Below are 13918 nucleotides of genomic sequence, written 5' to 3' on the forward strand. Positions count from 1 at the left end.
TTTCTCTTTAAAAGTCAAACAAGAAGCAGCAAAGTCTTAGCCCTCCGCATGCTGTGAGTCTGTGGAGACCCCAACAATACACACCAACGACTCTTTGAAGCAAGCAAATTTTTTTATTTTTTATTTTTAAAAAGAGATTTTATTTCAGCATTCTTAAACATAGAAATACTAATAAAGAAGATCATGCACAAAAGTCACCAAATCCGAGGATTAAACCCAACTTCTCAATGAAATTTTGGATTTATATAAACTTTTCTATTGAAATAAACTTGAATTTAAATGACAAGGTAATGTAAATTGCAAGAATTTAAACTTACACTAAGGAAAGGAAGAACTTGCTACACTAGGTGCTTGAAAAGTAAAATCCCAAGTCTATGAAAAGAAAAGTGAGAGGCGAAAAGTAGGTTTGTCTGTCTGATGTTGTGTATCTTCTGTCTTCACTTGGTGAGGTTTATATAGGGCATTCTTCAGCCCATGGGCTGGCCATTGAATGGCCAAAAATCAACTCTTTTTAAAATTTCTTTCCTTGCGAAGCCCCACTAAATTTGTGGGATTGCATTGATGGAGATATTTTGACATGCTTGATTCTTCCTTGCTTTGGAACACTTTGAATTATTACCAACCTCCTTAATTTCTTTCCTTGTGAGGCCTCCGTCATGTGCATATAATCCTCCGAAAATCTTGGGCTCGAATTGGTGGCTCAGAACTGGGCTTCCGAGCTCTCTTAGAATGCCACCCATTTTTGTTACATTTTCATCACATAAAATAATATAAGGAGGGCTTAAACTCTCCAGCCCGGCTGCCCATTCTCATTCATTTATTCCTATATATATATCTAAAATATCCGGCCGCACCTTCTAGCACAGCCCGGCCGCAATGCTTGGGCTCCGTCCATCGAACCCTATCTGCATTCTCCAACTATCAAATCCGGCCGCATCTTGATTCCATACTCAGCCGCATATCGAGCTTCCCAGCCCGGCCGTCTTCTCACACATCCCAGCTCCTCCGGCCGTGCCCAACCGCATCTCACTGCCCAGTTTCACCAGCTACCCTACGATTCAAGGCTTGGCTGTGATTCCACCAAAACTCGGCCCCATCTTCTTAGGCTCCATCCATTGAACCCCAACCGCACTCTTCGAAATCTGGCCGCAATATCCTTCAATTTGTGCTCCCAATCTCGGCCGCCTATTCTCTCTCAAGCCATTTCGGCCGCAATAGAGTGTAGCCCGGGTTGGGTGATTTTTCACCACGCCCAAACAATTACATAAACTGGCTAGTAGTAGGTGTAAACACGAAAATCCTAGCGACAAATGAGACAAGAACATGTGTACAAAATAATATTTGTATTGATTTATCAAGTGTGTAGGTTACAATCTCTGTGGGTATTCTTTTACAAAAATAAAGAATTTCCTCTTATTCGATCTCCAAGGGTGTGTACGGTTCAAGGGTGCCAAGCACTTGATCTTGAATCAGAATTTGAGACTTTGTCGAGGGCCGTCACTGCTTGATCTCGAGCACGTCAGGACCACGAAAAGTGTCACATGGTGGATAGTCTTCGACTTTGACGGTGAAGGAATGGACACGTGTTTGTTGTGCTTAGTGATTCTCCACGAGCTTGATAAAGAACTTGAGAGTCTAGGTGTTGCTTCGGGCAAAGTGCTTTCTGGTTTTACAAACTCTGTGTGTGTCTCCTCGTTCGATCGAAGGTCCTTTCTCACGAATATGAGCCTAGTATTTATAGGCAAAGAATTGGGTCTTGGTTTGGAATCCTCAATCTGAATCCCTTGATTTGTGGGATTGATATTTTATTTGATTTAATTTGAGCTAATTGATTTAATTTAGCTCTTAATTAAGTCAAAATCCTTCATTTAGGGAAATTAACTCATGATGTAGGAAGATGGCCAAATAAGGATAATTTATTCCTTTTTGGCATATGAATTCATTTGATTGATGAAGCTCTTAGATGCTGACATGTGTTTTCCAGTTATCTTTGACTAGTCAAATTTTGAATTTTGACTATTGACTGTAAATTAGTGAATTTTTATTTCTCTAAAATTTCCATGTCTATAGTAGGCATGAAGAGAGTTTAGAATTTTTATTAAAAAAACACCGAACAAAATGTAGTGACCGAAAATAAAAGTAATGACCTAAGACAGAACTTTTTGTTTATAATTTTTCACCCTCATCCCACTTTCTTTCACCCTCTTAAGCTGATGGACTTATAAATTTCTATAGAAATCTTATTTTTGGGAGAAACTTCAAGAAGAGCTATTTGGAAGTGGCCGCAAAATGTATGCGTTATTGAACGACAGTGCACAAGGAAGAGTGTCCTAAGCACAACAATGGTAGATTATAGATTGGGAGATTCACTGTTATACTCAATATAGGAGCCCAAATTATATTATTAAAAAAAAAAACCCTTTATGAAATGGACTTTAGAAACACACCTAAAGTCCATTTACAATATAACAAAAAGGCTTTTAACTTCTTTTACATTACAAAACTGCCATTGATTTCTTAAAACAAACCCAACCCCAAAACCTCATAAAAAAAAGTCCAAAACACTCAATAGGGCATCAAAGTAATTTAATAATCAAAATTAAATTCAATAGGGCCAGCTATCATTTTTTGGGTTTTTTTTTTGTTTGTTTATAGAAATTAAATGGTGTAGGGTGTATTTATAGTTTTAGTGCTAGGAATGGGTATATGACTAAATATCTCTTATAGATTCGGTACGTATATATGATGAACATAAACCTCTTTTTAAATATGATAAATGCATATAATCTTTGAATTACAAAATACTTGCATTTTTTTTGACAATTTCCTATAAGGAGTACAAAAATTAGTATTCTGCTTGTAATTAATGAATTATGTGGAACAATGAAATATTTTGAGGAATTTTATGGATATGTTTTTTTTTTTTTTTTGTAATTTATGGTTAATTATAGGTTGTGAATGAAGGTATGTCTCGAGGAGTTTGTTAGTTACTTTGGTTGAGGAGTTTGTTGAGTGATTTAAGGTTGGAGCACAAAAAGGCATGACTTGTGGTAAGACTTCTGATATTGATACTGCACACGATTAATTACTGTACGAAACAAGTTGTGATTGATCGACACTTTATGAAGGAAAAGTTAGAAACATACATAAAGAATTGCATTTCTTTTTTTCAAGACTGAAGATCCACCATCTAATGTACTTATTAAGAAAGTCTCTAGTAAATATTATACAACTCACTTGACAAATTGAATATGCGAAATATCTTTGCACAGACACAGAGTGTGGTGTGGGAATCTCAAGTTATAGTAAATATTAGATTATTCAATTTGACAGATATAAATTTTGTTGAACAGTCCAAGAATCTCACATAGAAACTGAACTATTGTTTAATAAATTGAAAGACATGGGGAACAGAAGTACGATTTTCCATGGATAGAAACATTCTGGGATTTTCATTATCAAGTAGTCTCAGAATTGGATATCCTACTACATCATTGTCTTGAACTTCATTGTCCTGAGTAATAAATAGGCCAGTAATCGGTACCCAATGATCATCACCATCATAGCTCCCACTTCCATCATACCTGAATCAAGTCTTAATTCACTGATGAAGGGAGACTCACAAGCTTCATATCCAGAAGTACCTGAATTACCTGATGAGCAACCATACTGAATTTTCAGGAGTAGCCTGTATGTGTGGTAGTTGAAAGAGATATAGCGTATCCACGAAACCATTGATGGAACTTTCTGCACCCAGACAAATTTTATAATGTACTTGTCACATTCTGTTTACCAAATCCAGAATGTGTTTGTTGGCTAGGTTATATATCTTACCTGGATAAAGAATCCACCAGATAACATGAATGTCATAACAATGATGGAAGCTAGTGTTGTCGCCTTTTTCACATCGATAAATGCTGCACCTATGCTCAATCCTAGACCCTGCAATTTTGAAGTTTATAATCTCTTAATCCAGACACGCACACACAGAGTACTTTTGCCTTGGTTTCAAGGAAAAGAACAGTTATTGATATGATTGTTTTTTTATAATTTTTACCTGAGAGGCCACAATGCTGAGGAAAATTGTAAGCATTGTTTGAAAAAATGCAGAAAGTCTCAGCTTCAAGCCTGCCATCAAGTACACTATCACGAGGAACACTATCGGGAGCAGAAGATCGAGAGGAAGATCACTGGTGTTTTTAGCTAAAAAGTAGGCACTGAGTTTGTACATCTCCACTGATCTCTCTTTAGCTACTATTGCTCTTTCTTGTGGAAATGTGAAAACTGCAGTAAACATAGGAAAGAAAGCCCAAAATACTGAAATGAAGAACAACAGTCCTGCCTGATCTTGAACTCGCCTTGGGGATGAAGCATCAGAGTTCCACCATAGAAGCCCTATGATTATAGCAGTGGAGATAACTTGAACTATACGCAAACAGCTTAAGTATTCGTGGCGTCTCTCCTTAAGGCCCCTCCTGCAAAGAATCGAAAACTGTTCGCACCAAGTTGTTTTTGATTCCCTTGAATATGACATCCCCTGCATCTTACTCTCACCCTCTGTCAGCACAGAGCTTAGGAGCTTTGCCTTCTCCATTTTTTCAAGTCTGACTTGATTGGCTTCAACCAAAAACTGCATAAAAATGTAAAATAAGATTGTGCTCCATGCTAGCAATTATAAATTTATAAGTGGGATTCAAAATTCAGTTTTCGTATCAACCTCATGGACGTCAACTGCAGAAGGCCCTCCATCCTCCAATTCTGTTGGAAGTGATTTTTCATTTGTGTTACCGTTTGCCAGATCAATGAGAAACTCTGCTGGGTTCATAGCTATAAGGGGTGCACACCCAATTGAGGAGAAGTACGTCATTGCTTCAGAGGCTTTTCCAAAGTATAAGGAGCTTCCTCTACCCAAGAGAATAAGCTTATCAAACTTGTTAAAGATCCTACTAGACGGTTGATGTATCGTAGTCACCACTGTTTTTCCAGCCTAAAATATACAGAAGCACAACCCAATATTTTGATTTTTTAAAATGATTTTCATATGAATAATTCATGTTGTTCATCCAAACAATTCAAATTCCAGTACCTTTGCAATAATGTGAAGCATCTGAAGTGTTCGAAGTGCCGCTGTCGAATCAAGACCAGATGTTGGTTCATCTAGAAACAGAAGTGATGGGTTGAGCAGGATTTCATTGCCAATGCACACTCTTTTTCTTTCACCACCAGAAACTCCTCTAACAAATGTGCCACCAATTAGTGTGTCTTGGCACCTGAAAAGTAAACCACATAGGGTTCAAGGGGCCAATCTCATTCCGGAAATTAGTTAAGAAGATCATTCCAATAGTAACAGATGGATGCTTAATGTTACATAGAATTTCAATACAGATACCTTTCCAAGCCTAGCTCATTAATTACATCCATGGCCCTTTCTTCTTTCTGGTTTCTGGTTAAGGTAATGGGAAGACGGAGTAGGGCAGCATAAGTTAGAGTTTCTTTGACTGTAAGATGGGGAAACAAAAGATCATCTTGCATTACATATCCAATCCTGCTTCATCAAAATCAGTATCAGCAAATTTGCAAAATCAAATTCTCAACTTTTAAATCCCAACCGACACGACAACATTTCATTTGTTTACATATGAGCGGAGATTTGAACCTCTTTTTTTTTTTTTATAGTAACCAGTAAGCAACTGTCATGTTATGTGTCATATATACCTCCGTTTGAGGGACTTGGCGTATGGTTGGTCATTGTAAGTGATGGTGCCGCTGTTGAGTTTGACTCTTCCACTGAGAAGATTGAGCAAAGTTGTTTTGCCGCCTCCTGAAGGTCCCATCAGAGCAAGAACCTCTCCTGGAAGCACTGAACCAGAGATTCCATGCAGAATGTACTCTGCATTTGAGCTTTTCACACCCTTTGCAGCTACCTTATACTTTACATCTTCGAACTGCAACACAATTCATATGTTGAAACAATTAAATAAACCAAACTGCCATTTGTCTTAATATGCATCTGTTGGGTTCATGTGTCACCTTAAGATAAATTGGTAAGGTAGGTTCCACATGTAATTTTCTCCCTTTGTCTGCATCTGGACCTCCTTCTTCAGTTGAAGTAGACTTAGCTGCTGAAGTATTGTCTTCTACCATAAAGATCATAAGTTAGTCATTTAACTTCTTTATTTTTTCCTGAAGTGAGGCAAACATTAATTTAATTTGTCATTATTAGGATCTAGATTGTACTAGCAAGTACCTTTTATCTCCACATCCTCACACTCAAACTACCTTACCTGAGACTTTCACACATGCAAGAGTTTGTAGCTCTATGTTTAAGAATCTTGTATCAATGGAGGAAGGGCAATTCGAACTTAGGACATCTTATAATAATGGAAGGAGAAATTTTACTGTACAAAGATCTAGTTGGTTTCAATAATTAAACATTTACCCCAGCATCCGAGGTCCCGAGTTTAAATCCCAACTTCACAAATATTGTTTGATAAAATAATCAATAAATAAAACTGAGAATTCTTATTTTATTTTTCCTTTTTCCTCCACTGGGGCCTATCAAATTGTGCACTTTTGGGTGCAAATATCATCCAGTTCACTGCCTGATGAAAATTTTGAAAAGCAAGTAATATCTCAACAAAAAAAAAAGTCTTATATATCTTTTATACTAAAAAAAAGTAGGTTAATTATAACTTAAAATTGGCATTAGTATCATACTGTGTTTTGGACTCTGCACTCTCAATGCAATATCTGAGATGTCACCTGCAGCAAGTGAGAAAGAATAGCCCAACCCATTGCTAGAAGCCCTGCTTAATATGGAACCTTTCTTGTCAAAGCTTCCCGTAACACTAGGAATAAATTCATCCATGTTGATCAATAGTTGGGAGCCAAACGACTGTGTTTTCTGAATCATTTTTCCACTTGGTGATTCCATTTTCTTCTCAAAACTTCTCCTTAGTTTGCGCAATATTCGAGCTTCATTTTTCTTTTCTTCATGCTGTGTTATACAAGTTGTGTTGCAGCAGCCAAATATTTCTTGGCTTACACACAACTCTTTGTTTCCGGTCCTCAGTGCAGTTGTTGCAGCTTCAAACGAGCTCTGATGAAAACCAGAACCACAGTCTAACTCACAATCTCGACCCGCCTCCATACGTTCTTCCGACTGCTTGAAAAATTCAACTCTGTGCCATGAGTCAAGTGCATTAGAAAACCAAAAAAAGACATTAGAAAACCAAAAAAAGACAATCTTAACAAGAAAAAAGATACGTTATTCTAGCTCCTGATAATAAAAAATCTAATCATCAATTATATTTGTAACGGCTTCCCTCTGATGAAATTCCAATTCTATATATATGATAAAATGTGTCAAACTAAAGTAAATTGAGTGAAGTGGAGAGTGAGAAAGAAGAAGATCAATTACTTGTGAGCTAGAAAATATGCGAATGAAGTAGGCAGCAAAGAAGATGAGTGGAAAGGGATGCATTTGGAAAGAAAGGTTTTGAAGATTTATAAAGGCCAACCCTGTTCAGTGTGAGTGACAGTGCCAAATCAGTCTACAGGGTTTCTAATTAATGCGTCCGTATATTGCATGTGATGATGTGAAGCAACCTAGTGTGAACGTCTATTCCATACTTTTTTATTTTTTTGATGAATGGCCAATATGGGAGGGGAGATTCGAACTACGTCCTTACATGTAAGGTAAATACTCAGAGATCCTAGAGGTATAAGTCGCATCCTATCCTCTGTAATATGTAATAGAATTTTTTGATTTATTATTATATTCTACTTGAAAAGTGTTAGGAATGTATACTTGATATACATTGTTGGTCCATTCTTTGACACGTCATAAATTTTTGAGACTAATGATTGTCTAATATGGTATCAGAGCCTTCTTTGCAAGTAGTTTTAAGTTCGACTCTTCCGGACACTTCGTTGTTTGTTTGCAGGTGTAGGGTGGGGCTACACCTATATGTTTGTCTCTCTCACGGCCTCTAGAGAATCCAATATTGATGCCGTACCTTTCCTCCCTTGATTTCCTTTCTTAATTAGATGCCCTTGTTCTTTTCCCTCACTGATGAGTCCTTTCTGTTGTCTTTGTTTTACATATCTTTTTATAAATACAGGTATTTGTATATCTTCTCATTCCGATGATATATAACTATCTATAATCAAAAGTTCAAGCCAGCTAGTCACTCAATTCTTAACTACACGTTTTAGGCATGGCATGAGACCTTTTGGGATTAATTTCGACCCCTTCTCTGTCTTGACATGGAGCCATATATCTGTCATTTAATTCAGCTGCCAATAATTTAAGCAGCAGTTACATTAGATTTTGTCCTGTTTTATATCTACAAACGAATGTCAACAACATCATATACGAGAAGTTACACACGACACCACTGTGACTGACTTCTGTGAGTGTTTGTGGCCAATCGTAGCTTTAGAATTTGATGGTTGCAAAGGATTGGGCGGTGCCCCAAAGGGCAGGGCATATTGACAGCCAAGGACGACGACAGAGCCATGCACTAGTTGGTCGGTGTGAGTGAAGAAAAAGGAAACCGATTCTTCATAAATGCTGTGGTCTTGGTACTGTATATGATCAGATTTTGCTGAGTTCTAGTGTTTTGTTCCTTTCAGTACGTACGTACCTTTTAAATTTGCAGTCTCGGGAGCGAAAGTAGTTGCTTGAAGAACGTGGACAATCAAGTCTCGGGGACCAATTACAACTTCTTTATGTTACCATCACATACAATAATTTCTCTCATGATTGCAAAATTTGATCCAAAATCTTATTCTAAAGCTTCGCGATCACATCTCTAGAGATTGCATGAACTATAACATGGCAATCAACTCCCTCAACTTGAGGGTACTGCACAGTACCGGGGCTAATTGTGTTGGGGGTTTTGAAGAAAGAGACATTGAAATATATTGAATACAAACAACGATTGATTGTGGTAGGAAAAGCAAACACAATCCTGTCACTGAGAATTCTCATGGCGTTTCATCAAAATTAAAAGGTAGGTTAGGTACACTTTCGTTTTGTTTGAGTTACCTACGGGTTGTACTTAGACAACAGAAACAACTCATCAGTGAACTTGAAGACCTTCCATTTTCATTAACCTTTAAGAGCGCATGCTTCTGCAATGAAAGGTCACTCATCATAGAAGTGGTCATCCCACTAAACAAGGACAATTTGAATAGAAATGAGGTCCATTAGTCATTTTCAATTCCATAGACAACGTAATCTCTCCAACATGATTGAAATGAGGCCCAATCTGGTCTTCTCTCTATGCTTACGTTATTGGGCTTTCTTATGTAATTTTTCTCTCCATCAATCAAATGTTTTTCACATTGACAAAACAAAATAATAAATCTATTGTTTTTCCCAGGTCAAAACAAATTAAAAACATTTGCAAGTTCACCAACTTCACTTCCACCAATGTTAATGGCACTTTGCCTCAGTCGCGGTCCGGTCACTCTCTCACCACACTGGGTTGACCAAGCAAGTACCAACAGAAAAAGGTGACCATTGAATTTTTCTTACCTGGTTTTGGTGAGACTTAATTAAGCCGACTACCTTTCTCATTAGGTTAAAATTAAATCGTCGTCTGGAGTCTCTTCACGCTGCTTGACTCAAATTTATTAACGTGATGCTGGACTTGTTTTGTTTACTAAGTCAATTGATGCTCGAGAAGATGAACTCAACTTTTACTGTTTTTCCCCTTCCTCTAGATGCTTCTTCGAAGGTTTGTTTGTGCAAAGCAAATATAATTATGGTGGAGCAAATATAACATCAAGAAATTAATGGATATGAATGAGGGCAAGGTTGGAATCAATTTCAACGCCAAGCCATTTCACTGCTAATGTGGCGCTACGTAACTGAGTGACCCAAGAACCAAGAACACACACAAGTCCACCCAGTACAATTATACCCTTTACAATTTACCAACTTTGGAAGAAGCCTCCAAATCCGACCAGACCTAGAAAACTTTCGACATGCAGCTCCAGTTGCGTTGACCTTGACCCAGTGTATGGAGGGGGCCCAAAGAACTTTCAAGACAACATGAAGCTTTCTTAGGATGAGTATCAGAAACTCCAAAACACACTTAAATCAACACTAATGACATATTTACTCACTTAAAATGGAAAAAATTTATGAATCCGAAAAGTTAATAATAGAGGAGAGAATGAATTGGTATGGATACTCCTCTCAAATCAATCTAATTTCTTATTTTTCAAGTACAGATTATAAATTTTAAGATAGAACTCACCTTTTGTTTTAATCCTTTATGTGTTAGTTGTTAACGCTGGAAAGTCAGAAATCATATTAATTTCAATATCCATTTTACGTAATTAAACATCGCACTAAAAATATAACATGAAAAAAATGAACAAAATATAAGAGCACTTCCACCCATGGTGCCATGGCAAGGGGCAAGGACAAGTAAGGGCAAACACTATTCATGTGAATAGTGATGATTGCCCTACCCTTATTTTGTTTTTCCATTCATTGCCATGACAACCTAAGGGTAATTACTATTCATATGGGATTAATTTTATTTATATGTATGAGGGTAATAATAATAAAAATTGCTACGTATGTATAAAAAAAATCTTTATGAATTCTTTGGAATTTTTTTCGATTTTTTTATATAAAAAATTTATGTTGATGATGTCAGCGCTTGCATCATCGCCTTCAAGCAACAGTTCAGGCTGTTCTTGCCTTCGGGCTTGTCCAGGCTTGGTGGAGCCCACCATCTGCTCAGGCTGGATTGCTCATTGAAAATAGTTTTTGAGGCCTAAGGAGCCTTTTACCTCGGCTAGGCTGGGTGGAAATGCTCTAAGGTAAATTACAATGTGAAACACAAAGTGTCTTCTCCTAATGCAAGACAAATATAGGATCTGAGCACTTGCAACTACTTGAGTCACACTCACTCCCCACAATCCACAATTTCTCACATCTTTAAAAGTTAGGGCGGCAGTCTTATGAGACACACCACAACATGATTCTTTTTAGAGTAATGTTACGCATATTACATTTGTGCATCACCTTTTAAATAGAGGTGGAACCTACCAATATAATGAGATCCACCTCTATTAGAAAGGTGGTACACAAAGTGGTATATAAATGCGGTATAACTACACTACTAGATTTTTGTATTTGCGCGACGAAGGAGTTTTGGTCGCGCAAAGTACATTTGTGTCGCACAAATAGTAATGCGACAGAAGATTTGTCGCGCAAAATCTGTCGCGCAAAGATCGTAAAGAATGACTTTGCGTGACGAAAATATTCTAATTGTCGCGCAAAAGGGGCGACGGTAAACCTTCGTTGCACAATATTTCGTGGGACGATGAGATTTTTCGTCGGTCAAAGTTTTGCGCGATGAAAATACGTTCGTTGCATTAACATAGCGCGAGGAACAGTAATCGTCGCGCTAAAGTAGAGGGACGAGAGTATGTTCGTGTCTAAAATATTTGCGCGACGAAACATAGTCGTTGTAACGTTCGTCGCGCAGGTATTGTGCGACGAGTGTATTCATGATTAAAATATTTGCGCAACGAAACATTTTTGTCGCATTTACTTAGAGAGACAAATTCTTTCGTCGCGCAAAATAGAATAAATTCTTTAAAATTTATTTTTACGGTTGTGTATTTTCAAAAAAGAAAATTTGCGCGACGGAAATTATCGTTGCGTAAAAATAAATATATTATTATTAATTTAAAATTAAATTTAATTATTTTGGTAATAAAAAAAAAATTGGTTTTTAAAAAAAAATAATAATAATAATTAAATGCAATTGCAATTAGAAAAGGTAATAAAGAGAAATATGTAAAATGTTATAACATAATGTATTTAGTACAATAGAAATATTTAAAATGTAATTAAGAATGTTAAAATCTAATCAAACAACCCTCCAAGATCTACATTATCGTCTGGCAAATGCAGCTCGGAGGTCTGGACATTGTTGACAGGGGGAGAGGTGTGGTTGCCATGCTCGGAGGTCGACGGGGGAGTAAAAGGCGGGATTGAAATGCCGGAGTGAGCGAGGGACTGTAGAATATGAGACAAATGACTCTTGAGGTCCGCCATCTCTGTCTTCAAAGCAGTCACCTCTTCATTTGACTCCGATGATTCACGGGGTCTAGGTGGCCGCTGCCTGGCATTCCCCATCCCTCGACAATATGTCCCTAGGCACCTCCCGAGACTCTGATCCAAGGTTTCAGTCAGGATTTGAAACCCTGCATCTGATGGAGGAACCACGGACTCGAGCGGCGTATTGGAAGGAAGCTGGGAGGCGGACTCCTGAAGAACCAACTGGCTCCTCTCAATCATCGTCGTCTGTTGAACATAACATAAAATATGAATTAAAACATTCATATAATAACTATAAAAACTTGAACGCTTACATAATAATTTAAATTAAAGGCTACTTACATGAAGGGACTCCGCCAACTCATTCCCAGGTCGAACATAAACGTCGCCAAATACGTCAATCTCTGGGAATTTGGACCCCCTTTAAATTGAGCAGGAAAAAAAAAATGTTAGTACGAAAAAAACAAATTAATATTAATGACATATTAAAAAATAAATAAAAATGACTTTATTATTACCTGGCGCCGTGCCTCCATCCTATAAGAGAAGGGCCTGGAACCTGAATGGTGGAGAAGAGTCTTCCTCTGCCTATTGCCCTTATTTGCTTTGGCCTTCTTCTGTTATACAAAAAATAAAACGTATTAGTTGAAAGTGAAATGAAATATAAAAAATTAAATACACATTAGTAAGAAACATGTAATAAGTTTCAATTTAATATATAAAAATACCACATAATCGGCCTCTTGAAAATGACCGCAGAGCCACTGCCAACTATCCTCCCGGCCCTCAAGCTCCTTCGGGCAACCCTCTTGAAGAGCAACCTGCGGATCATCATATGCCTGAAAATGGTGATGCAGGTCGCTCTTCCACTGCTTGTACCTGTCAGCAAAGAGTCTGTTAATGTAGGCCAACAACTCTTCGCTGACGTTCTCCAAATTGTAGTTTGTCTAAAATAAATTCATTACATACATTAAATATTAGAAATAAAATTTGAAGGGAAAAACAATTAAAAGGTATAGAATACATACCGAGAGGTGTCCTAACATCTCCATCCGCACTTGATGAGGCATGACCCTCCAGGACTTCCATTTGATCGGGCAATAAGTCCGAATGACGGATCCAATGTCATGGGCCAACGAGCTGTGCTGGTCAGCCGTTGGTGCAGCCCGATGTCGCGCGTCGTATGCTATGTTTATACGACTGTTGTTCACCCGGGTGACTTTGGCCGTCGTCAACTGGCGACAAGGTCCTCGGGTGTTCTTTTTGGCTGCAAAGAAATATAAAATTAACATTAAATAACAAATCCTACTAACATTCTTGGTCTGAAACAACTGGAGTTGAAGGAAAATCTTTACCTGGTTGTGACCCCGACGCACTAGCAGCAGATGGCGACGTGGTGTCGGTCGTGCTGGGAGGGCGGTGACGCCGCCGGGCACTAACTGGTTGCGCCACTGATGACTCTGATGACACCGGCGCTCGGGAGACGTGGGGAGAAACTGGCATGTCCTGCGACTGTGCTACACCAGTGGGAGCTGACACCGCAGTCGGGGGAGCTGAACTAGGTGAAGTCATCACCGTCTTATGACGTCTGATAAGTTGTGACATCTGATAAGGTCTTACAATTAAAAAAACATCCTTGGCTAAAATTATTATTTTGTAAAAAAAAAAACCTCAAAGCTTAATGAACAACAACTTCAATATTTAAAAAACAAACAGAAACATGTATTCTTTATATGGCAAAAAACAGAAGCACATTTTTTAAAGCAAACAAAATAGAAACATGTATGATATTACAAAAAAACAGAAGCACATAATAAAGAAAAA

The 13918-nt window shown here is 37.8% G+C and overlaps 2 protein-coding genes across 3 annotated transcripts; both read right to left on the reverse strand.

Moving 5' to 3' along the window:
- Positions 1-3282: 3282 nt before the first annotated feature.
- On the reverse strand, positions 3283-7562 carry LOC110754179 (ABC transporter G family member 22). 2 transcript variants are annotated; one of them, XM_021955210.2, is made up of 10 exons: positions 7421-7562; positions 6718-7181; positions 6031-6134; positions 5716-5945; positions 5390-5545; positions 5087-5270; positions 4718-4987; positions 4058-4630; positions 3835-3942; positions 3283-3747 (listed from the first exon to the last, which is right to left on the reverse strand). In XM_021955210.2, exons 2-10 carry the CDS (start codon positions 7148-7150, stop codon positions 3487-3489), a joined length of 2319 nt encoding a protein of 772 aa, XP_021810902.2. In that variant the 5' UTR covers positions 7151-7181; positions 7421-7562; the 3' UTR covers positions 3283-3486. The 2 variants fall into 2 exon arrangements, with proteins under 2 accessions (XP_021810902.2, XP_021810901.2); XM_021955209.2 differs by having other exon boundaries at positions 6031-6137.
- Positions 7563-10353: 2791 nt separating this feature from the next.
- Positions 10354-13666, reverse strand: LOC148291123 (uncharacterized). The gene is made up of 7 exons (XM_088245362.1): positions 13450-13666; positions 13123-13361; positions 12823-13041; positions 12602-12711; positions 12437-12515; positions 11963-12340; positions 10354-10365 (listed from the first exon to the last, which is right to left on the reverse strand). The coding sequence occupies exons 1-7, from the start codon at positions 13664-13666 to the stop codon at positions 10354-10356; spliced, it is 1254 nt and encodes a 417-aa protein (XP_088101488.1).
- Between the last annotated feature and the right edge of the window lie 252 nt (positions 13667-13918).

Source organism: Prunus avium, chromosome 8 (genome assembly GCF_965620075.1).
Source record: "Prunus avium chromosome 8, drPruAviu1.hap1.1, whole genome shotgun sequence".
NCBI lineage: Eukaryota > Viridiplantae > Streptophyta > Magnoliopsida > Rosales > Rosaceae > Prunus > Prunus avium.